Source organism: Copadichromis virginalis, linkage group LG17, assembly GCF_057382275.1.
Source record: "Copadichromis virginalis isolate Kocher_CV1m ecotype Utaka linkage group LG17, C_Virginalis_male_GT1.1, whole genome shotgun sequence".
Taxonomy (NCBI): domain Eukaryota; kingdom Metazoa; phylum Chordata; class Actinopteri; order Cichliformes; family Cichlidae; genus Copadichromis; species Copadichromis virginalis.
Genome location: NC_140634.1, coordinates 35,372,287 through 35,397,868, shown reverse-complemented (window position 1 = coordinate 35,397,868; position 25,582 = coordinate 35,372,287). Strand labels below are relative to the sequence as shown.

The window sequence follows — 25,582 nt, the reverse complement described above, 5'->3', positions numbered from 1 at the left end:
TACCTGAACTATTTCCCTCCAAACAGTGATCCTGTTGTAATTCTGGTTTCCCCCTCTTACTTACTTAAATCTTCTTCTTCTTCTTTTTAATCTGATCCCCTTTAAGCTTTCTACTCTTTCTAAACAATATCTTAGAAAAGATCTGGAAGTGTCCACAGCCCTGGCAGCATCATTGCCTGTTAGGTAACAAGGTCACCTGGGACCTTTGCCATCCACCTGAACACGGAAACGCCCACATTAGTATTTGTCTTTGGCTGTCTTACAGAGTTTTCCTGTATTACTCTGACACTTTGTGTTCCTCTGTGTTTTTTATTTATTTTTTAGCAAATACTTGGCAGAAAGCAGGAGTGCAAGGTGATTTATTTTGAGTTTATGTGCTCTCACTCGACCTCCAAACAGAATACAAAAAAACCCATGAAAAAGAAAACTATCCTCATCTTTAAGTAGGCTGCATTGATCCGCTGACCCCTCTGTGCTTTTGGTTGTTTACCTCTGGATATAAAAAGAGAACCCTTCTTAAATAGCCATCTAGTGAATCAAATGTACATGCCATCCTTGGAATATAGGTCTATAGTCCTTAAGTGGCTGTCTCTAAGCTGGAATGCCATTGTTTGTGCATAAAAGCAGGCTGCTCTAAATGAGGGTTATATATTCTGTGTCAAACCTCTTCTGTGAGCCATATAACTTTTGAAAACAGCAAGATTGCAGAAAGAGACAGAAAGTAGGCCGTAATCAGTCGCCTCACTGCTCAACCATATTTCCACTTCGCCGTTGTGACGCTGGATGTGACCTACTTCTGCTTGGCCAGCATCTGAGCTCCCTGGTGCAGGTTATACTGCATTGCACTCACTCACTCACTTCATATTAAACAAAAGCCTTTGCGATCCAGCTCAGCTTCCTGTGGTAGGATGGGTTATAGAGAAAAGCCTGTGGGACTTTGTGCCAGGCTGCAGTGAAGCCCGAGGAGCAGCTGCATCTTTTACGCAGCAGCGTGAGTGAAGATCTACCGCTCAGCAGCACCCTCAGCTCTGTAGCCTTGTATTTGCTTCATATGTTTATTTCAGCTCAGCATTTTTCCCATGCACTAAATGTGGCTGCTGTGGCTCTGTGGGCTGTACTAACTTTTTACAAATTCAGGAAAATGAAGACCTGAACAAAGCAAATGAAGGTTATTAGAGCTTTTAAAACAAACACGGTTTTTACAAGGTTTTGAAGGTCTTGTCTCCAAGAATGACAAGAAGAAAGTACAAAAATAGTTAAACATGGTGATAGCAATGTGCAATCTTGACCTGCTCTAAGAAGCAAAATTCAATAATAAAATGAGACTATACATGTCTATGCAATGACTGTTTTGAGTTTTGTTCAATGGTAGCATGCAGTCATGGTCGAAAAAAAGTATGCCCTCTTTAAATTCTCAGGTTTGAGGTATCAAGACATAAAAATAATTTGGATCTTAGCAGGTCTTAAAAGAAACTAAGACAAGGCAAAGTACAACAAACTAAGACCTACAAATCATGAATATTACATAGTAAAATAAAGCAAGACACATGCTAATCAAATGAAGTTGATAGCACTAGACTTGCAACTGATCTTTATCAAGTGTGAGTTTTCCAAATGGAAACGGTGTCCATCAACCGGCAGTGAGAAAGATTCACAAATGCAAAACATTTAAGGTGGTTGCCAATCTTCCCAGGAGTGGATATGCTACATTCACCCTGAGGTCGGACTGTGCAATGTTCAGAAGAAGTGCAAGAAAGCCAAGCGCTACATCTTAAAGAAAAAAACGGACATGGCAGCAGCCAAGGGTTTGCAAAGTTTGGCTATAAAATACAGTGCCACGTTTGTTGAAAACTAAACACAGCATATTAGCACAAACACCCCGTGCTAGCTGTCAATGTATATGTGTAAGAATCCAGAACTGTGTCTGATAGGATCATATGCAATACGCAAGTGCCCCACAGGGAACAGTTCCATGGCTCCATTTCTATTCACCATATACACCACAGACATCTGTGTGGTGAAATCTCTCCTGCTTCCTGCAACAGTTCTTAAATGACTCAGCAATTGTTGGCTTCATCGCTGACAGGGACAGCAGGGAGTACAGAGAACTGACCAAGGACTTTGTCAACTGGTACCAGTTGAACCGTCTCCAAATCAACACTGGGAAAATCAAGCAGTTGCTGGTGGACTTTCACGTTCCCAAAAAATCTTGTGCCAATGCAATGGCATCAGCCATCTTTTAATGTGTGGTCTACTGTTATAACAGTATCTCCAATGAACAGGGTGATCATTAGTCCATCATTACTTTAAAAACTGAAGGTCAGTCAGTCCGGAAAATTGCTAAAACTTTAGATGTATTCAAAAGTGTAGTCGCAAAAATCATCAAGGGCTACGATGACGCTGGCTCACATGAGGACCGTACCAGGAAAGAAAACAAAGAGTCACCTCTGCTGCTGAGGATACATTCATCCAAGTCACCATCCTCAGAAATTGCAAGTTAACAGCACCTCAGATTAGAGCCCAGATAAATGCCACAACAGATTTCAAGTAGCAGACACACCTTTACATCAGCTGTTCAGAAGAGACTCAGCAAATCAGCCTTTTATGGTCAAATAGCTGCTAATGAACCACGACTAAGGAAAAGCAACAAACAGAAGACATTTGTTTGGGCCAAGAAACACAAAGAATGGACATTAGACCAGTGGAAAGCTGTGCTTTGGTCTGATGATTCCAAATTTGAGATCTTTGGTTTCACCTGCCGTGTCTTTGTGCGACAGAGAAAAGGTGAATGGATGGTCTCAGCATGTATGGTTCCCACTGTGAAGCATGGAGGAGGAGGTGTGATGGTGTGGGGTGCTTTTCTGGCGACACTGTAGGAGATTTATTCAAAATTGAAGGCACACTGAACCAGCATGGATACCACAGCATCCTGCACCATCCCATCCGCTTGTGTTTAATTGAACCATCATTTTATTTTCAACAGGAAAATGACCCCAAACACACTTCCAGGCTGTATAAGGGCTATTTGACCAAGAAGGAGAGTGATAGAGTGCTGCGCCTGATGGCCTGGCCTCCACAGTCACCTGACCTAAACCCAATGGAGATGGTTTAGGATGGTTTGGGATGAGATTGGACTGAAGGCAAAAAGGCCGACAAGCGCTCAGCATCTCTGGGAACCCCTTCAAAATTGTTGGAGAACCATTTCAATTCTATTTTGAAGAATCTAAAATATAAAACATGTTTTGAGTTATTTGACACTTATTTGTTTACTACATAATTCCATATGTGTTCATTTATAGTTTTGATGACTTCAATGAGAACCTACAATGTAAATAGTCATTTAAATAAAGAAAAACCATTAAATGAGAAGGTGTGTCCAAACTTTTGACTGGTACAGTATATATCTCAATGTGCAATATCTTTCAATCAGATTGTACAATGTTTTTCACTCCCTCTTGCTAATAACGATCATTCACTTATCAAACTGTATCTTTTGTGTCATATATACACAATTTCCCAACTGTGGGACTAATAAACACTCTTACCTTGTATTTTGTATAGCTATAAATCTGTTGTTTGCATGCTCTGGAAAATAAAAACATTTCATTGGAAGCATCCAAGCCTTCTTAAAAACTTCCCAAACCAGCCCATACATGGAACAAGTGAATGCACTGTTAGCGTTAGGTATGAAAATGGGACACAGTTTGAAGTTAAGGTTGCCTGAAGGGATCCTTGGAATTCTGTTCCTTTTACCTCTTAACGGTGCATGCCAGGTGTGAAACTGTGATTGCGTGACGTGATATGACTGGTTTGTTTGTGCATGTGCTTGTGTGTACATATTTGCACCTTTCTTGTGCAGGTGTGTATCTGGTGTCTCTTTCCTGGTGCATGTGTGTGGTCTTGTGTGTGTGAGCACACTGTGGGAATAGAGTGGCACTGAGAGAGCCTTTTGGGAACAATAGCAGCTTATTATTGGGAATCCCTTGTTTCCTGTTTCTCAGAACTAGCTGTCCTAGTTGTAACACAATCACCGTGACAACCGCAGCTATCGCCATAGCTACGAGTTACCGGTAAACAAGGAGAAGGGGGGTGAGGAGTGATGGGGAGTTGAGGAAAAGCAGGTAGAGGTAAGGAAAAAGGGAAAAAAAAGAGGGAGCAGAAGAGGAGGATGGAGCGATAAACACGAGACGAGACGAGGGACCGTGAAAGTGGGCAGAAAAGAGGAAGCAGCACAGGTTACCTTACCCTTGTGATTAATGAAATTGACCCCCATCCCACCCCACCACACACACGCACACACACACACACACACACACACACACACACACACACACACACACACACACACACACACACACACACACAAACAAACAAAAATATTTTTTTTAAAAAACCCTGTGGGAAAGAAGAAAACCACCTTTGTTTATGCAGTACTACTCCCAAAACCTGTTGGGTGACTCCTATTTTGTTTACAATGGAAATGTTCTCAGGTTAGTGCGAGTTTCTTGTGTAAACCACTGCTGGCATGAGTGAGAAACTTTGAGGAAAAAGAAAACCACTGATCGCGTTGACGAAATAACCCAAGGGTGAGAGCATACGCTAGTGCGCACATGCTCCTCTTTTAAGTAGAATTGAAAATGTCTCAAGCTATTTTCCTGCAGTGAGCACTCACTGTCAGGTGTTTCTTAGAGTTTTGATGCTATTTTTATGAATGAATGGACCCTAGTAAAAGACAGAGGGAGAGAAACAGAGGCCAGAGAACGTGGCAGCTTGCGTCACTAATCCAACTCCTTGGGGTTTTTTACCTGTGATGCACTGGCACTGCATCGGGGTCACACTGTTCTAGAGTTCTATGACGGACTGCTCCCACCCACCCCACACACTTCTTCTTTCATAAGAGGGAGCCGAGCTGATGTTTACACACAATGATGCTGAGTCACTGTTTGAGCGCTGAGGCGCTGATGCTCAGGTGAACAGAGTCACCTTGAGCAGAGCAGGAAGAACGGCCTATTGTGGCAACAGAGATATGCATCTGCAATTTCTGACACCAACAAAGGCAAACATATGATATTCACACCACTATTTTTTCAGAATTCTAGGAAAAGATTGTATCAGATACTTGCTTTCCGATCTGAATGTTGAAGATTGTTACCCTTGAGCTCCTTTCAGTCATGGGACAGGTAACATTGCCAGTTTCATAGGTCTGATAGAATGATGACTTTATGTCATACTTGGGTCACAACACCTGCCTCCATCCCACCCTCCATCTTTTCCTTCTGCTTAGCAGCTCCATTTCATTAATGTTCCTCACCACACCATTCACACATTCACGCAGTATGAGCCACATGCAATCACGGGAACACACCCACGCATAAATCCATCCATCCATCCATCAGCTCTACTCTGAGCTACCTTGAATTATTGTTTAGTCCAATTAAATGCTTTCCTTGTTTGTGCAGATGTAATCAGCCCAGTCTCACTCAGGTATGGACCAAAACAACCACAACAAGATCCTTTTCAGGATGTTGTCAAGGACTGGTTCCCCACTTTCTCATAGCTGGGTATGTGTTTCACTGACACTGGGTTAGATGAGTGAATTTGTCATCTCCATGTTGTCTTTTGTTTTAAAGTAAATACCGTAAACAATTACCTGTCCAAAGTTTTGAGAAATTGACAAAAGAAGGCAACTGGACATCTTTAGGTTTGCAAAGACCATAAAACTTCTTCAGTTTAAAAAAAAATGGTGGGGAGTCGTGGGTTTTTAATGTTGGGGGTTTCCTTTGGAGGGGGTCATACAGATCTTTTTCTGATCATCACAGGAGTCATATGATTTGACTCCTGGTGTGAAATATGGTGTGGGTCACTATCATCACCAGGTGTTAAGGATAATACACCTGGCAGAAGCTGTGACAATACAGTTTTAAAAAATTGTTAAATGTTTCTTTGAAACTATTACAAAAAGTCTGTACCTAGTCATTACAGATATCATCAAAAGCTCTCTCTTTAACTTCTCAGCACATTCAGTTCTTAGAAGACAAAATAGCGCCCTTTCCTCTTCCCTCTCAATCCCAGGGTCCTCCCAAGCTCATATATTCTCAGGCTGAACGAGCGGTGAAAATGCAGCCTGATCGTGGACCTGCTGCATGCGGTTGAGCGAGAAGCCTGTAGGAGGGACACAAATGAAGGAGTAGTTTCTCTACACAGTGGTAGTTTTCTCCCCTTTCTAAGCAGCTCCCATACATTCTTGGTAGCGTGAGGGGAGCCAAGTTCATCTTGAAGTGGTTGTTACATACCTGTGGCAAACATGTGCCCTTTAATCATAGTCATCAAGGAGAAGTGCAAGCTTTTGTGACCGTCCTGAATGGGAGGATGAATGCCCTGTCATTCCCATAGTTTGTTATCGGAGCCCCGTTTTTATAAGTTTTATAAGTCTTTAAATTATCCTAAAGAATCTAAAATATAAAATTAAGGGTCTTTCTCCAGTGAAGGAAAAACAAACAAGAACAAAAGGGCTTGAAGGTTAGTGATCATGCAAAATGATACATTTAGCTTGATTGTTGTATACAGGAGTTATGAGTCATAACAAAAATGAATTTCTTAAATACAGGTGTCCATTCGCTGAACTTCTTTGCTTCTTTTTCTGCTAACCAGAGAAGAAGAGACACTCTGGTCCAAACCTCGCTCTCTAAGTTTCACTGTCACGTCTTTGGTATGACTCTAATCCCGTTTTTCCAAAATATTGGATGTATTTGCGCATGTCTATCAAACACTGCTTTCATTTTCATTTTGAGTCAGTTAAGGCTATCAGAAAGGAGGGAGGTGAAAGCGGTAAAGAAGTAAAAGCAAAAGATACACAGAAAAGCGTTTGCCAAAACAAAACATGAAGACAAAGACAGAAACATCGAGCCGTAAATAGAAACAGATGGCAACGATATGTAAATCTCATAAACCTATTTATTAGTCACAGTGGAACTTTTTTAGCTAATTCTTTCAGCAACCAAACATTTGAAATTTGCAGTGGATGTGTCAACTAAGATGTGACCTTTGCTTAGGCTTACAACTAAAATGACAAAGACAAATGACTAGTTAATGTTAATTTGTTTTGTGTTTCATTGTCGAGTAGACTATAGTGGACCCTTCACCGGCATGCGTATAACTGAAGACAACTGGCGCTTTTTCATGGTTAAGTAAATAGGCAACTCATAGTCATGGAGTTCAGACAGGTTCATCTTTACTGAAGACGAACAAAGAAACAAACAAGGAAAACGGAGAAGAGCTGAGTTCAGGGAAGGTATTAACTGGAAGAAATCAAAAGCCAAAGGACCAGAAATTGACAGGCCAAAGTTAAAGTCCAGTGAACACCCAGGTTTAGGGAATCAGGTAACTCTAAATGGTGGGAAAAGTTGGTGTTACTGCAGGGCAAGTGGGAGTGGTAGGATCTGAAATGACAGGAGAGTTAGTGAATGCGGAAACGGGAAGAAATTAATACGACTGTGACAGTTAGACTGGCAGAATTGAGTTCACCAGTTTTTAAGCTGAAGACAGATGGCATCTGATAAAAATGACAGATGAAAGCAGTGAAATGACCAAATAAAAGGCTCTGCCTTAACAATACAATAATAAGTAAAAAAATATCTTTAAAACTATGTACGATAAGTTAAAAAGGCATTGAGGAAGTGAGTGTAGCTCACACCAGAGAGTCACAGAGGAGCAGATATTTATTTCAACTTTATACTTCTACTGACACTGTATCCAGGATCTGTACTCTCACAATGAATTTTTGATAGCTGCAGGGGCCATGTTTGTCTTGAATTTAAGGAAACAATTGCGAACTGTTATTTTGAAACTAAACCTGACTTAAATGCAGGCCTGCGGCACTCTTGACCAGCAGAGTTGTTCATTGTCATCCTCCCATACATTGTGGAAAAAAGGAAGACCTCACGCCTGGGTGCCATGCACCACAGGGCTCAGTTCTGTTGTACTGACCTGATTGTCTGGAATTGGTTTGACAGAAATCTGAGCATCGAGTGAGAAGTTGAATGGTCAGAGCCAAGGCATTAGTCACAGAGTCACTAAGCCACTGATCAAAGACTGTGTATAAAAGATGGAAGACGTTGTAGGTACATTGTTAAAATTCAGTTCAATTCAGTTTAATTTATACAGTGCCAAATCACAACAACAGTTACATCAAAGTCCTTAATGCGTTCAATCTATTGTCAAACAAAGGTCTTAATGTAATAGACTAGAAAGTTCTTCAATATTATATTTTTAGGGTTTGTTACTTGTGGTCTTCGTCAACACGCTATGATTTCCAACCATTTTTAACTGCTTCTCTAACTAGCATAGCTTGAGCTTATCCTAGCTAACACAGAACAAAAGTGGAGCATACCAAGAAGAATTCACCAGTCTTTCACAGGCCTAGAAAAAAAGAGATAGACTATTGTTCCTGCAGACAATCTATAATCACCAGATAACCTAATATGCATGTGTGCAAGAAGAGCTCTGGAGAGTTCTGAACCCAGAACTTTGATAACTGCTCCATCAATGCCCATAGCACGATGTGCATTTCATAAATTATGATCCCACTTAGATTGAAATAAATAATAATTTTGAGCAGGGAATACTTGAGCTAATCAGCTGTTGAGTTAGCTGGTTGCTGCATACACTTTCTTTTAAGCCTATTTTATCTAGACCAGGGGTAGGGGAACTCCAGGCTTCAAGAGCCTGCAGGTCCTAGATGTGTCCATGATCCAACACAGCTGATTTAAATGGCTAAATTACCTCCTCAGCATGTCTTGACGTCCTCCAGAGGCCTGGTAATGAACTAATCATTTGATTCAGGTGTGCTAACCCAGGGTGATATCTAAAACCTGCAGGACACAGGCCGTTGAGGCCTGGAGTTCCCCACTCCTGATCTAGACAGACCTAGCATTTCAGTTAATAACATGGACATAATAGCACTGCCCTTAGCTGATATGCTCAACCCTCTTGTCCAAATATGGTGAGGCTTATTTATTTCAAAATGTTCAATTTTACAATTTTCAGAAACCAATGACTGATGTCATCATGACTACTTTCGTCTTTTATTTACAGTTTATGCTTCTAACTGGGATGAGTTTTGTGGGGGGAGTTATTTCAATTTTAGATAATCAAGCTCAAAGTCACACATGCTCGAATCACTGAAAACCTCCTAGAGTACTCTGAATGACAAATAGAACTGAGTGAAACATTAGCAGACATAATGTTAGTCCCTCGCCATGTTTGGCATTTTAAAATACAACCACTTGCCAAAAAGCACTTAACACAAAGTGCAGGTGAGGCTGAATGCCATTGATTTGGGAGGCGTTTGCACATAAACAAAGTACTGAACGTTCCTGCAAGAGTACATCCTGAAACAACTTTCTATGTTGTTTTTTTGGTTAATATTTCCAAAGATAGTGTCCTGTTTCATCAACAGAAAGACTGTTCTCATGCCGGAGAAACAGATAACAGCCCCAGGGCTAAATGAGCACCAGGTCAATGATTCCTTTGATCATATTACAAGCTTGTAAAAAAAACTTTAACGATTAAGATCTTTTTTTTTTCTCTCTTTCCCTCTCTGCACACACATGTATTCTTTCTTTCATCCCTTTTCATCCCTCCTTTTCTCTCACCTTCTGCTTTTCCTTTGTTTTCCTCTCCATTCTTGCCTTCCCGATCAACCCTTTCTCTCTGCAAACACACACATTAAGTTGCTACAGTCACCTCAGTTCACCTGCAGTTGTTGGTGTTGTTTGGAAGCTAGGCAACACAAACAGGGTGCACAGAAATGGTTGGAGCATTGTAGCCTTGTTTCTGTTTCATCTCAAGAATCTGTTGGTGGGCTTGAGTGTGTGTGTCTCATGTCTTGGTACAATTGCGCATGTGTTTTGCCTGCCTGTATTAAAGTCTCTGCATGAGTCTCCCTGTTCTCTCAGTGTCTCTTAAAACACACTCTACCCTTTATGTTTACAGCATGTCTTCTTGACCCAGAACAATGAGTTCCTTCACGGTGTGCGGTGACGGCAGCAGGTTCCCACCATACAAGCAGCCAGGTTCTCCTCTCTGGCAGCGGCACAGTTTCTAATGAATGCTGAGCCAGACCACTGGAAAGTCCCCGTGGAGGCTCTGCTCTGGGTAACAGAGCAGGAGGCCTCTAGAGTAGGCAGCCAGGCATCCAGCAACCTTGACAGCTAAAAACAAAGCCGTACACACAACACAAGTCCTTGAAGATGTTTCAAGGCAAAGGACACATACGCTACTAAATAATATTTACTTACTGTGTTTAAGAGTTCAAAACAGCAACAACTGCTGGTATTGTTTTTACACTTATCAAAATTAACATATTATTAAATTATTAATACTAGTATAATCTGGTGGGTGGATCCATCCAAATATCGACAGTATCAATGCCAACACTGGTACTTGTATGGGATCAATACTAGTGCGGTAAGATCGATACTTGTTTTTCTATCATCTAAGTTCAGTATGTAGCCCAGTAAATTTTGTCAAATACATTTTTGAAAGTAAAAACATATACCTCAAACATGCACTATGAAAATTGTCTGAACCTTTTTGTGTTGACTGATCACATCTGTTTAATTTATAGCTTCCTTAGGAAAACAGAAGTTTCCAAAAAACCCAGTTTCAAAATATCTGAAAAGCTGAAAGATGTGTCTTTTTATTGTGTTTTATTGTATTAACAAATTGTTGTGGAAAATAAAAATCCTAGTGATTCAGTAACAATCTAGCTACAAGCACAGTCATGTGGTATTGGCACTGGCAGCATCTGAAACATCACACACATATACAGGTCTACTGGTGGAAGAGCTATTGATTTTACAAAAAAACAGATAAAATTGTGATATTAGAAAATTCAGAGAGGTTAAACACTCCATAGAGACTGAAAGCCACACAGCTGCTGCAGATAAAGCAGCAGTATGAGTGCAACAGGAAAAGCACTGCTGACGGTAGAGCCTACAATAGACCTACTATATTACTAAAGCTTGGCATATTTGAAGCCAAGAAGGAAATTTGCAAAAATGCATTGCTCTGTCATTAACAATTTGATTGATTGCAGGTATTATGCTGTTGAATTAGTGTTCATGATGTGCATAAGAGGGTTTTAGTTTGTATTATTTCAGCAGGAGCTTCTATGGTGTTTAATGGTTTTTGAGGATATATGAAGGGTAGCATGGTGGTGCGGTGGTTAGGACAGCTACCTCACATCAACCCACAAGGACCTAAATCAACCTGGCTGAGGCCTTTCTCTGTGGTTTGCATGCTTTCCCTGTTTGTGTTGGTTCTCTCTGGGTACTCCAGCTTCCTCCCACAGTCTAAAGACATGCAATCAGTGGGGTTAGGTTAATTGGTTATTGCCCATAGGTGTGAGTGTGAATGATTGTCTGTCTCTCTGTGACAGACTGGTGATCTGTCCAGGGTGTACCCTGCCCTATCGTAGCTGGGATAGACTCCAGCCTCACCACCACCCCAACTCTGATAAGGATAAGCGAAAGAGAATGAATGAATAGATGGTTCAGTCTTGGACACAGCTGGGTGTTCCATTAGGACAATGATGTTAAACATCCGTCAAAACTGGTTTCAGAATTGGTAGTCAATTATCAGGGATAGAACACTGACAAGAATACACAAAGACCAACAATAAGAAAATAAAACAGGAAATGACTCGACAAACTCAACATAATGACAAATATTAGAAAAGCAAGAAGAGCTTAACCTAATCACACAAGCTACTCTAAAGCAACTTATCCACTGCAGCAAGTATGTGAGATACAAAGAGTGTGTAGATGTGTGAATGCTGTTGGCAGTGTGGTCAGTAAGACTGGAAACGTGCGATATAAATAAAGTCTATTTAATGCCAGGAAGGAACACTGGTGAGAAAAGAAGCATGCCTCAGAAGCATCATAACCCCATCATTAGGTAAGATCTGAAAGATCTGGCTATATTTGTAAGTGCATATCCTGTTATAGCTTGCACATTCATTTATAAGTTAATGTGCTGCAGATGTGTTTTAGCATCTTCCGAGGTCTAACTGACCGACCGGTACAAGCTCAGACGAGCTGAAATGCAGCTCTAAAGAACCTGCACTTGTCACAAAGATGAATCACAGGATATATTTGTTTCCCTTCAGAATATTTATGTGGGAGAGGTGTGTGAGCGCACAACAGACTCGGGCAGGCAGGCATCCAAAAAGTACAGCGTGCACACATACACGCATGGACACTGCAGTCAACAGCATGCACTTATGTAAACTCGTGCATACAAATGACCACGTCCTTATTCAAAAGGTCAGATGCTCAGGCATGGATACACAGAGAAAGAGTGAGAAGTGTAGTATCACTGGCTTTGGTGTGATCTTTATCACTTTCCCTCTCTCTCTGTCCCTTTTTTTTTTCATGTCTTGGTGCTGCCGCATGTCCTTCCTGTGTGGGCGCCACCCACCCACCCATCTGTGCCCATCAGGGCCCTCAGGCCCAGAGTCCATCTGGCATCTTCCTCTGTGTCTGTCGAGTTGTCACCTACGACGGCCACCACCGACAGCCTTAATGCGCCGGCAAGTTTATTCTGAGAGTACACACACACACACACACACACACACACACACACACACACACACACACACACACACAAAACGCCTATGAATTCAGTGACCTCAGCTTCAACTCAAGGCTTTGTGTACATTCACAAAAATACACAACCATTTAATTCATAGATTGTTAAATTAATTTTCAGGCTCATAAAAGAGATAAACTGCCAATTTGAATGCCTCAAAATCTCTTTAAAAGCATTAAAGAGGTAAAAAGAAAAAGTTACAAGCTAAGAAATGTGTTCAGCAGAATTTTATTTTTCCTGGCCAACTTATCAACTCGCCATAACTGTCTAGCACCACTGATGCCTGTTTCGAAGACAAAAGCGGTTGCATAATTGCAGCACAACAGGCTGTTAAAGGAATAGCTCAACTGCTTCTTGGTAGCACGGGAGGTTTTATATCGCTCTGATCTCTACACGCCAAATATGTAGACTAAACCAGCAGGCGATTAGCTTAGCTTTGCATAATCTCTGTAAACATATATCTGCATATATGTAAGCCGATAAGTTCCCATATTGAGCTCTGCATAAACATTGGAATTAGAGAGAAACAGCTTGCCTGACTGTCCACGTGTATTACTGTGACATTGTTCTCACAGGTGAAGCAAGGTTCATGGAAACCTGTGCTCTGAGTGTATGCAGTCATACATATCAAAACATATATAATGTTTTAAGTAGCAAGCCACAGAAAGGCAGATGTGTGTACCTTTGGACAGACCTTGTGCTGTGATAAATGTGTTTTTTGTGACAACTTTATTCTCAAGCCACCTTCTATCTCAGCAAAGATCTACTGTTTTTGCTCTTCTACTTGTCAAAAGCTGAAAGCTGCATCCCTTGTCACCTGTGAAGAATAGAGCATGTAGGGCAAGGCCGTGCTGTTAAGTGGACTGAATGGAAACTTACTGGGACTCAAGTTATACATCTAAAATACTACAAGAGTTTTATGAGACATTCCACAGCTGAAGGAGTGCCTGAGGCTACGTCCACACTAGCTCGGATAAATTTGACATCGGCGTATACGTCCGAAAACGCTCCGCATCCACACTATCGTTGTCATTCTTTTTCACAGAGTTGTTCATCCACATTGAAACGGCCGAAAACGCTTACGTTCCAGTACTGCGCATGCGCGAAATGCAAGACGAGTCGACCTGCCTCATTTCTGTCTGCCGTTTATTTTCTTGAAACGTCGCGGCAAAATGTTGAGGAAAAGCACTGAGTTTTTTAAATGGACTAACAATGAGGTGGAGTTGTTGCTGTGAGTAACACAAAAGTACAAAGTTGCAAAAGCGATTGAGAATTAAAGGATTTGAAGAAAAGCTATCTGGAGCATGTACAGACTGATATTAATCTTAAATAGGGCTGTCAAAATTGAGAGCAAACAAAACAATGCAATGCCCTCTGCCATCTTAGTTTAATCGGTCACATGACTAAAATGTGTCATCGTTTTCGAAAAGGCTCTGGGTTCTCTGTCCACACTGCCATGAAAAAACTGCATTTTCAAATGTATCCACTTTGGAGAGCGTTGTCAAAACGCTCCGTTTTCCTTGTCCGAAAACGCCATCTCAGTGTGGGCGGAAGGCCAAAAAAAGGTGCGTTTTCAAACAAAAACATATTAGTGTGGACATGGTTGATCAGTTCTTGAGAGAGTACATGTAAGACTCAAGGGAAATGTATCTGAGTCATGACTGAAGGACAGCAGCACTGAATTTTTCTCGAACACAGTTTCAGCTATGGGCTGGAAGACATTCCTCTGAGATTTTGGTCCATGTTGACATGGTAGACGCTCCACATTTGTCGGTTGAACACACATGATAAGAATTTCCCATTCCACCACAGATGTGGTGACTGTGGAGGCCATTTGAGTACAATGAAGTCACTGTTATGATCAAGAAACCAGTTTGAGATGATTGTTGTGATGGCACAAACAACAGTGCCATGTTCAAAGTCACTTAAATCACCTTCCTTCCCCATTCTGATGTAGCGTTTGAACGCAAACAAGCGACCATGACCATGGCTACATACCTAAATGAGTTGATGCCATGTGGTTTGTTGACTAGATATGTGCATTAACAAGCAGTTGAACAAAGAAAAAAAGGAAAACTGGTAAATACACTGACATGGTTCCAATTCTAAAGTTAGTGTATGAAAATGCCTTAAATGAGAGATTCGCACCTCCGTCAGATTAGTTGCTGGTGATATGATTTCATGCAAACAAGAGGCTAAAAAGTTTCTCAGGAAATTAGAAAAAGATTTATGGTGAAATGAATAAAAGAAACCTCCTTTGCACTGTGACCTCAGTAAATCCTTTCATGATGGCTTTATGGACTTGATTAGTATTTGTAGGTCAAAAACACCAACGTGGCTTCGAAACACCAAAATTGAAACTGGGAAAACGGCTTGAGTTCACTGAGCAGTGGGATACATCACAGTGGTTACGCCTATCTTTTCCACTGCCTATATCCTAGCTTAATGTCATATTTAGCATACAGAGCTAATTACAGGTGCTTTAAGCAAGTGATTTTGTAGATACAACTTAGATAAAGATGAATAAGATTATCTTCCTCCCATCACCCTCAACCAGTCGTGGCCCCTTGCTGAGCACGGTTCATCTGGAGGTTTCTTCTTGTTAGAATGGAGTTCTTCCTTCCCACTGTCACCAAGTGCTTTCTCATAGGGGTCCATCTGACTTTTGGGTTTTTACCTGTATTATTCTAGGGTCTTACAATATAAAGCACCTTTCAGCACTATATAAATTGTATAAACACAATTAAATTGAATTGAAAACAAAGATAAATGTAATCAATCCTAAGCCCTCATAGACTTACAGTTTTATGCACTCAAAAATCAAAAAGTGTCAAGTGGGAATGACTGATATGACCTCTTTTAATAGTTTGACACACCAGACCCACACACATCAAGTATCAAAAAAAAAAAAAGAAAAGAAAGAAAAATCATACATTTTGGACATTTGAATACTCCCTCGCTGCCACAGCTAAGTGGCAGTGATGGATGATATTAATCAGCCTGTGGGATCAGACTTCAACTCAAGGAGACAATAGTGTGGCATATGCCCCTGCTACATTTAATGAGGATTTTACAGTGAGAGTGGATGAGCCTCATTCCGAGGAGAGAGGGGATTCTGATGAAGACAAGTTGGAGGGCATTTGCATGTCAAAAAGCCCAGAGACACAAAGACAATAGAGGGATTAGCTCGGAGTCTTATAGAAACAGATGTCAATGTATGGAGTCTGACACCAGCCACTGTTTCTGGCTCTGTGTTGCATCGCACCGTGGTTTAGATGTGCTTGTTAGACTGATTTAATAGAGGCGTCTCCAGTTGTGGTGTGTCTGGATGTTATCCTGGTTTATAAATAATAATATTAAAGGGACAGTTTAATGTTATTTGCTTCTTTTTTGCCAAAGGTTAACATGTTGCTTTAGCCAGCCCAGCTGAGAAGAAAGCTGGAACTTGGGGAAATACGGTAGCTGGGCTGTCATATCATGGTCATTTCATCTATTTAAATGAGATTTATTCTGTAGACTGTAGGGCTTTGACATGTAGTGTTATCATTTAGAAACCCACTGACGCAAAGAACGAATATAGTCAGACGACTCTTGAGTGGCTGCTTCAAATCTACATATCAACATGTATATTTCAAGTGGATTTTTTTAAGGAATGCCTTCTCCTTCTTTCCCCAGCATCAGTCTTTCTTGATGACTTAGATCCTTGAGAAAATTTAGGGACCAGCTGTATCGCACAGTCTTGAAGTACCCATATGTCTCCACTCAAGTGAAATTGGAAGCAGCCAGTCAAGTAAAAATTGGACATGTGTGGGTGAGTGTTTGAGATGACTCTCGTTTGCAGGGATAATGGCTTTCTTGGTGTGAGGCCCTGTGATTGGCTGATTTCCACGTAGAGATAAAATTATATCTCAAATTGAAAAATCAACATTATATACTTCAAACAATCCTGATACAAGATTTGCAAAATTGCATTTACACTGTTGACATGCATTTGTTGTGTATAATGACAGAGAGAACACTGATTGGCCAGCGGGGGCAGCACCTCCCTAAAAAAAAAAAGCATACCCTACACACCTTATGGTTCTCACTCCTAGTCCCTGTACACCATCAGCCTGCCGTGGGCTTTCCGAGTCCTGTAATGGAATGAATTGTGTTTTTGCAGAGCAGACAGGCAAGCAGGGGGAATAAAAATGAAAAAGCAATCACTTAAATTTAAGAGGATGCATGTGTTGTGTGTGCGTGATGATGCATAGCATTGTTCTGTCATGCCGCCATCACTGTCTCCTCCCCTAAGCTCCAGAGGCACATCTATCCCTTATTAGCCCCACTGGTTGCTGCAGGTTGTCACCCAGTTAATGGCTCCTGTTAGATTTGTCTTCAGCCACTCAGACAGCAGCCGCTGCCACCGTGTGCTGCAGCGCTGTTATTATCACCATAGGCGGTGTAAATGAAGCGTGCTGTATACTGGACATGTATATTAGCTTCACCCCGCCTCCTTGGGGGGGGGGGGGGATTGCTGTCAAGCAGATGAACAACACTGGGTCTGAATCTCACCATCTTCTGCAAATGGTGGTAATCTAAAGGAAACCTATTAGAATTTTTATTAATATTTTCTGTGAGTAATCAGCTATTACGTTGGTGCACGCTCATATTAACTATAGCCAAATATTAAAATAATAAGGCCAGTGTACCTAAAAGTGATCATATGCATTGTTGACTTTGCAGATGTCAGAGTGGGAAAACACAGCTCTGGCTGACGGCACAGAAGCCCCACCCACCTGCTGTTTAAACTTTGTTTGTGAGGGGCAACCAGTAAGAAAGCTGCCTGTATGCAATGGTTTTGCTCAAAAAGATCAGGACACCAGAGTTATTTTCTGTACATAAAAATGAGCTTTTATTGAAACTTTTGTATAAAAAAATAGCGACATCCATCCTTCACAGCCACAAGTCACACAGCTAAACTGAAAGGGTCTCCGAATATGAGGCTATGTGACGAGTACGAGCTCCCCATAGAACTCAAATGAATCTCGACAGCACAGAAAACCAGGTGGATTTCTCTGAAACTTAGTCATTCGACATTAACAGACTTCTTAAGTATTTAAATAACATTCAAAAATCCTCTTTTTCAAATTTAAGTAAACGTTTTATTCTGCTTTTACAATGACAACTGCTTTCAGTGCATCTTCCACATCTAAAAAAAAAAAAAAAAAAAAAAAAAAAAAAGTTGAAATGTAAAAATAAGTTATAAAGGAATGCAAACCAAAGGCCAAGTAGGATATGCAAAAACAAAAACAGAAAAAAAAACAAACAAAAAAAAAAAAAAACTGGGGGATTTTTTAAGCATAGACAATAAATAAATAAATAACCACAGAGTGTGGGAATGTCTACATGTTTACGAATAAATTAAATCCAAATGGGGGGAGGGAAGAAAATGTACACACAAATAAGAGGAAAAAAAAACAAACTACATACTATACAATATTTGTTTGAAGAAAAAAAAAACAAAACAAAAAAAACAAAAAACATTTGAGTCCATGAATATTGCATTGATTGTGCATTTCACACCCCAAACCCTGAGGAAGGCCAGGGGTGGGGGCTATGTAGTGTCAAGCAGTGAGATGATGGGAGGCAAAAAAATATATAAAAAATGTATGCGTATATATAGAACAGACAAGTCAGGAGGGCTATGAACCCTGGAACAGGCATTTGAGGCCAGAGCGGGAGAAAAGGGTGGGCTGTGTGTTGACATTTTGTAGACATTCAGAAAAGACAGGATCCAGTTTCCAAACACCTGTTCAGGCTATAGAGTGAGTGAGCAGCGTTAAAGAGAGCGACACAGAGTCAAGTTGAGTGTGTTTCAAGTATTCCATTGCCAGGAAGAGCCCCCATGCCCCCAACCTCCTTCTCTCCTGACTATTTCTACTTTAGCCTCTCAGCTAGGTGCTGGTTGGCTTACAGTGATGGAGAGAGGGAGGACAGAAGAAGGAAGGGGAACAAAACAAAAACAAACAAAAAAAAAAAAAAAGAGCCTAAACACCCCTTCCATCACAGCAGAGACAACTTAACTGTCACGCTGAGGGCTATTCCAAGAAGAAGGAGAAAAAAAAAAAAAGGAAAAGAGAACAGTTTCTGACAAAAGTCCCCCCGCCCCTGAAAAGCAGCTTTCCAAAAAAAGGCACTCCAAAATCAAAATTAAAACATTTAAATAAAAGGGTTATGTCCATGCTCTATGAGAGCAGCCATGTCTGAATAGGAGGGCCTTGCCAGCTGTGTATACCAGCCTAGTAACAAAACAAGTAAAATTAAAATTTAAAAGTGGGGAGGGGGGGAATAAATAGTGCTGGTAAGACCGCCCAAACAGCAAAATGTTTCCCATTAGGAAACAAGTAAAAATCAACTGAAAGGAAAAGAGGGGATGGGACTATAAGATAAAAAGAACACATAAGTAATAAATTAGAAATTCCCTACAAAAGAGGAAAATTAAAGTACATTTTTCTTGCCGGGCCTGCTGTGTCAGAGGGTCCGGTTGCAGATCAGTCCTATCCCCACCCCTTCTTTTCCCACAAAGTCTTATTTGTTTTTTTGCCCCCCCACAAAAAAAAAGTCTATCAGAGCCTCCCTCAGAGGCTCTCCTTGCTCGAGCTTGTGCTTGATGAAGAATCTGTGTCGATGGTCCTGAGGCGGATGTCGCTGCCCACAGGCTCCTCCGGTGACTTGGGTGATTCTGCCACTGCCCTCATCCAGGGGTGGTCGCAGATCTGCTCCAGAGTGGGCCGGTCTGAGGGCCGCAGGGCCAGACACCATTTGATCAGCTGCTGGCACTCTGGAGGAGAAAACAAGAAAAAAAAATTAGTAAGAAAAAAAAAGAAAAAAGGGCCAACAAACTGAAAGAGAGAACCTGATATTTTGGATTCATCTCTACAGCTTATGTATACAATCACAGCACCAGAACACACATCCCCTTTTATTAAGGTTAGCTCTCTAGGGTGAGTGGGACTGGTACAGAGTGCACCAAGGGAAATCAAAAACAGACAAAAAAAAAAAATATCCCAAAAATAAAAAACCTCAATTTTATTTATGACAGATAAATCTGTTTACCAGCCATTTGATCAGGTCATCCATTATGATTACAAGGTCTTACTCTAATGTGAATTGATTTATAAATATAGACCTCATGAGCTATACCAGTAACCATGGCTAGAGGGCAACAGAGTGAACTCATGTGTTAACACTCACCAGCTGAGATCCTCCTCCTGAAATACAGTCTCCCTCTTAGGATCTCCTCGTCCTGCTCAAAGGGGATGTCTCCGCACACCATGTCGTAGAGCAGCACGCCTAATGACCAAACCGTCGCAGAGCGTCCGTGGTATCTGTGAAAGCGGATCCACTCTGGTGGGCTGTAGACTCTTGTACCTGTGAGAGAACAAAGAGGGGAAAAGAGGGAGGTGAGTTACGAAACAGCAGGCGGGAGAGAAAAAGAAAATTGAGAATAATGTGTCTGAAATAGCTGAGTCATGGTAGTAAAGCTTTCCATCTTTTCCTACGCCACAAAACACAAACTGAGTGACCTGCCTCCATCTCCCCTCCTCCCTTCCCTCCTGGAAGGAGGAACTTGGTTACCAAACATGAAGAAAAAAAAAAAAAAAAAAAAAAAAAAAGCAACGTGAGCCCATCACGTGAACTACAGTCTCCGGTTTCACAACAAACAGATGTTACGTGGCACTGACCAAGCATCCACAAAACACAACAGTGACTCAACCTTTACTGAAAGGGAAAAAACATTAAAAGTAGTCTCCCTATCACAAGACGAGGATGATTCACAGATTAAAAAATGGCCACCAATATGATCATTATGCTGTGAGTCATATCTGCGATATGAGAGATCTTTTATTTACTTTTAAATTAGCAACATCCTTTAATAGATCATCGATAAGGAAAACGCAGAGAGACTCTGGGAGAAGAAAACCCTCGACCAAAAACAGACGACTGCGTCAGCGCCTCGTGAACGCCTCCATATCTGAATATAGCACAGCGGGGCACCAAGGGCAAACACAACGCAGCCCACACGGATGCGTATTCATCAAAACAATACACACGTCCAGCACTGAAGCCTCTCGCATAAGCGATGAATTAAATTAGACAATTTTGTTAACACACACACAAAAAAGGAGCGCTTACTTACCATCGAAATCGGTGTAGACTGTGTCCTTGAGAATCGCCCCTGAGCCGAAATCGATAAGCTTGAGCTCCCCGGTGCGTAGATCAACCAGCAGGTTTTCATCTTTGATGTCTCTGTGTACCACGCCGCAGCTGTAGCAGTGTCTGACCGCCTCCAAAACCTGTCGAAAAAAGCCTCGAGCCGTGTCCTCGTCCAGGGCACCCTTCTCAGTAATGAAGTCGAACAGATCCTTCACGAGCTCCGGCCTCTCCATGACGATGAGCCAGCCGTCCGCGCGCTCGTAATAGTCCAGCAATTTGATAACTCCGCGAAAAGACGAGCTGACCTTCTTTAGCAGCAGGATCTCCAAAGGCACCATAGTACCGTTCTGTAAGGGGGCAAATTGAGGCATTTATTAACCATGGAAAAAATTATTTTTTTCTTGAATGGGGGAAAAAATACAATATAGTTATATAAAACCACCCAGCAACAGCCGGGGAGGGGGGTGGGGGTGTTTGCAAAACAAACAAAATCGTCGGCGGATGACTACTTACAATTGTGCCCCACTCCGTCACCCGCTCCTTGGCGACATGCTTCACGGCAACCTGAAATCACACAGAAAAGAATACAATGTGAGCGTTAATTATAGGGGACACACATCGTGTTTCCTGACAGAGAGAACTAGGGAGCTGAGAAATACCCCACTTTCATGGCGCCACATGCAAGACCAAAACATAGACCCCCCCCCCCCCCCCTCGATCCCGTACTTACCGGTGTGCCGTCAGAAAGACGGTTGCCGGCGTACACAGTTCCGAATCCGCCACTTCCCAGTACGGATCCCACTTGGTAAACCTTCTCGAAAGGCTCCTTCTCCACTTTAACTGCAAGGGGGGAAAAACAAAATAAAACGGGGAATGTTATTTAAAAAAAGGTGAATGCAGCATTGCGAGGTTAAACTTGTTAGCTGTACGAACTGGTCAGCTGCAACCGTAGTAGCACACTTTGTTCAATTAAGAATATGCTTCCGATTTATTAGCCATTACATTACAAATCCAATATAAATGAAGTTAAAAGACGCCTCAAGTGTAACGGTAACCTACCCGGCTGAAGCTGTATTTTCACTGGTAGATGGTCCATACTCGAGTGATTGCAAATATGCGAAAATGAACCAAACTTTGACAGCAACATATTCGAGCTGAAACGACCGTGTAGACGACCTCTATTCAATCGCTGTGAGTCCGAAGAAACAATATAAGTAAGAAAAGAAGTGGGTTCAGACGCAGTGTAAATGGTGGCGCGAACCGTCTTGGCTGCGAGCAACTGTTAAATCCAGTCCAGCAGTGCGCCAACTCCGCCGCACCGCGCCCGTCAAAGTCGTGTCACGACCGCGAAGTCGCACACCGTTCCCCAAAAACCAGCATCAAATATGACTCCTGTGTCTCGACTCAGGTATCTCCGATAAAAACAGTCCTCTTAAGAATTAAAAAAAAAGAAGAAGAAAGGGAAGCCGACCACTCCGATGTGTATAGTAGTCGTGCCGACAGAAGAGTGCGTTTAAAGGGCCTCTGCGGCGGACTGTTGTACTGAACAGTGGCCGCTGTCTGAGCTTTGGCGCGGTCTTCCCAAGCCAATATTTTGACGCGCACTAGGAAAACGATATCCCTCCGCCACCAACACAAGTAGACACTATCGTTTAATTCGCGCGTACTTTCGGGACCTTTTGCCACGTATGCATTCCCATGTAGCTACTTAACACGCGCCACAATTGTATCATACTTTTATTCGAAAATATCCTTGCAATATTAATTTTCGCGGCGCACTACTTTCTCGTAGTACGAGACGCCCATGAACATCGTCTGGAAGCTTTGCGCTGTGTTCGCTATGAAGTTGAAAGGCAACGACCAATTAGATATCATCTATAAATACCATGTTTCGCATTTGGACCAATCCTGGAAAAGTTATTCTAATAAAGCAGGCATTTGAGCTCACGTGGCGGTAATTCTGATAGGTCCTCTGCCGTCCCTCTGCAGAAACGCATATTTTGTATGGCTGGAGGGGAAAGTTCAGCCTTAAGTGTTATTCACCGCCTGCTGATTACACGTTGTTATGCAGCAGTGTGTACTCACTCATGTTATTTGTTTTGTTTTTACAACCCAGGAGAATTCCCATCACTTAAAAATGAGCAGTTTTTTTATTTGTGAGACCTATAATTTAATGTTTTTTTGTTTTGTTTTTTAAATGAGCATGGTCATATATCCAAGATAAGAAAATTATTATTTCTGTTTAAAAAATAAAGTGTTATTAATGCTGCAAAAACATTTTCAATAGAGTTTGGTTATATGTGTGTGTGTGTGTGTGTGTTGCGGGGGGGGGGGGGCACTGGAATGAGTTAGAAGCCTAAGATGATAAAAAGCACTGAATGTCATCATTTTTTAAAAAGTAAAAAAAAGGGCCAGAGGAAGACATCCTGCACAGGTCAACCGGTCCATCACAGCACTAGAGAGACAGACACATAGTCTCAAAATCCCATTTACAGCCAATTTCGAATCACTAATTAACCCAGCATGCATGCCATTGGACTGTGGGAGGAAGCTGGAGTAAACCAGAGAGAACCCACACAGGCAAACAGTGAACATGCTACCTTTTTTCTAGGAGTGCCTACCTGCTCAAGTCTATCAAATTAGCACTATGTCCATCAAAAAATAAAAAACTTCCAACAGATTAATTTTTCATTTAATATTAGATGTTTTAAGGCTGAAGTTGCACTGTGGTGGTTACTTTTTATTTTCAGTGACAAATAGGTGTGATGAGAACTATTCTGTTGCTAGTGAAGGAAGAAGAAAGCTGGCCAGGACTTTTCCCAGGTTTATGTAACAGGATGATCCATGCATGGTACTAGTCACTATACTGCCCACATATATACATGATCTAAACTAATATGATAAGACTGGAACACCCCGAACAGATCACGCTGCACTGTGTTGCATGGAGTTTCTACAGATATCACAGGCTGCTTTCTATGCCTAATAATAAATTAGGTCAATAAAATGTTGCACACAGGCAAGCTTGTGTGAAATCCAAGCTTAGTATAAAGATAATAGACCACAAAAACATAATCAGTTGGTCAAAGTTAGTCGAGCCAGCTGCCCCATTTCTGAATGTAGACTTTCCACTTTTGCACATCAAATGTCCCCTTGGCTCTCAGTGAAGTTTCCACTTTTTATATTATGTTACCTGTGATCCTCTGTATGTGTATGTGTGTGTTTAGGCTATGCGTTCGTGTGTGTGACTACTAACTAAATAGAACCATCGGAGTTCCAGGGAATGTTATCTCACTATAGACCTGCTGGCTGCAAAGTTATGTAAATGTGTGCACACACACAGACACGGGTTGCATTTAAGAACAGAGTAAGAGCCTGTAGGCTAACCTGCTGTGTTTTTACCTTTTCAACCAATGATGTCACACGCTGCTTCATGTGATGAACAATTTGACTAAGGAGTTGATGCTATCAGCGCATTTGTGCATTTTGTAGCATAACTTTATATGTACAAGATGGTGACAAGAGAACCAAAGTATTGATCCCCTCAAGAAAACGTGTCAAGAGGTCACACAAAGGCTTCAGGCACTTGCATTTTATTTTTTTCAAGGATAAGCTACTATGTACATGGAAATATGGAGATATATGGGTGAACCTCAAGGGTTCCTATGCTTTTATCTTGTAAAACATTTGCATAAAAGAGTTCAATCGTTTAATGGATAATGCTTCAAAAGGAAATTTGTTCCCTGCAGCAGCACCCTCCGCCTCTCCTGCAGGATCATTCTGTGGTCACATATGTATTTTGAGAAGTATTACGGCTCTGACCCATGCAGTTATTATTAGTAATTGCTCACGATGCTGTAGATCTTCGAATTAAAGCTTCTTTTCGGCAGTCCTTTTGCCCCGCAGTTTCTCTCATACAAAGCTCCTCCCACAGTCCAAACAAATCGGCGCAGATGAACTGGAATGGCTGAATTACCTCCAGCTACTGCTGAGTTTTTAACTCACTATGATTCTTTCCAGCGTGGTCTCTTTTCATTTTTACTACTATAGTGTCAATCCACCTAAATTTACACTCAAGGCTCAGTACAAGAATTAGCACGTACTTGCCATTTTTTCCAAGATAATCAAGTGCAACATGCGGACCACAATAATACTCTCATCCACTCTCATAGCCAATGGAAATTGGGCAAATATGCACAGCAGCTGAAATGATATTAGGTGATAGATCCATGTAGTGCCCAGGGTGTTTACTGCCTATCACCTAGTGCCTGCTGGGCCAGGCTCCAGAAATCACATGATCCTGGACATGAAATAGATATTACAGTTGGATAAAAAGGGAAACCCCCTCCACCCCCGTTTCTCTGTATGTCCCTTAATGAGGTGCCACTACACAAAACACCTGCTGTGCTGCTGCTACTATGACTAATTAGAGCACAATTGTACTGGTTGATGGTTTGAAGCAGTGTGGCAAAGTGTGAAGCCCTTGGATGTAAAAAGGCTTTTCCGCCTCACAAGTCCCCCCATGGAACATAACCTAATGTGTTTAACGCACAGGATGGATCTCCTTATCTTATTATCCACAGTATTATGTATTGATAAATCCCTTAACAAGGGCCAATTAGGTTATGAAGTATTCATAACCATAATCTTTTCTCTCTCCCTCTGTCTCGGTGATGTGAACCATTTGAGGAGCAAGTGAGGCAGTCAGGCAGCGGGCCAACCAGGCGTGCTG

The 25,582-nt window shown here is 41.6% G+C and overlaps 1 protein-coding gene and 1 long non-coding RNA gene across 2 annotated transcripts; one reads left to right on the top strand and one right to left on the bottom strand.

Annotated features, from left to right (window-relative positions):
• The first annotated feature begins 4,102 nt into the window (after nt 1–4,102).
• LOC146689825 (uncharacterized) lies at nt 4,103–10,591 on the top strand. The gene is made up of 3 exons (XR_014916198.1): nt 4,103–4,235; nt 5,460–5,561; nt 9,994–10,591. It is a non-coding gene; the product is annotated as an uncharacterized LOC146689825 (long non-coding RNA).
• A 6,914-nt stretch (nt 10,592–17,505) lies between these two features.
• pim3 (Pim-3 proto-oncogene, serine/threonine kinase) lies at nt 17,506–22,425 on the bottom strand. Its single transcript, XM_085436918.1, has 6 exons — nt 21,910–22,425; nt 21,581–21,690; nt 21,364–21,414; nt 20,834–21,197; nt 19,888–20,064; nt 17,506–19,474 (listed from the first exon to the last, which is right to left on the bottom strand). The coding sequence occupies exons 1-6, from the start codon at nt 21,995–21,997 to the stop codon at nt 19,272–19,274; spliced, it is 993 nt and encodes a 330-aa protein (XP_085293044.1). The 5' UTR covers nt 21,998–22,425; the 3' UTR covers nt 17,506–19,271.
• Nucleotides 22,426–25,582: the final 3,157 nt, after the last annotated feature.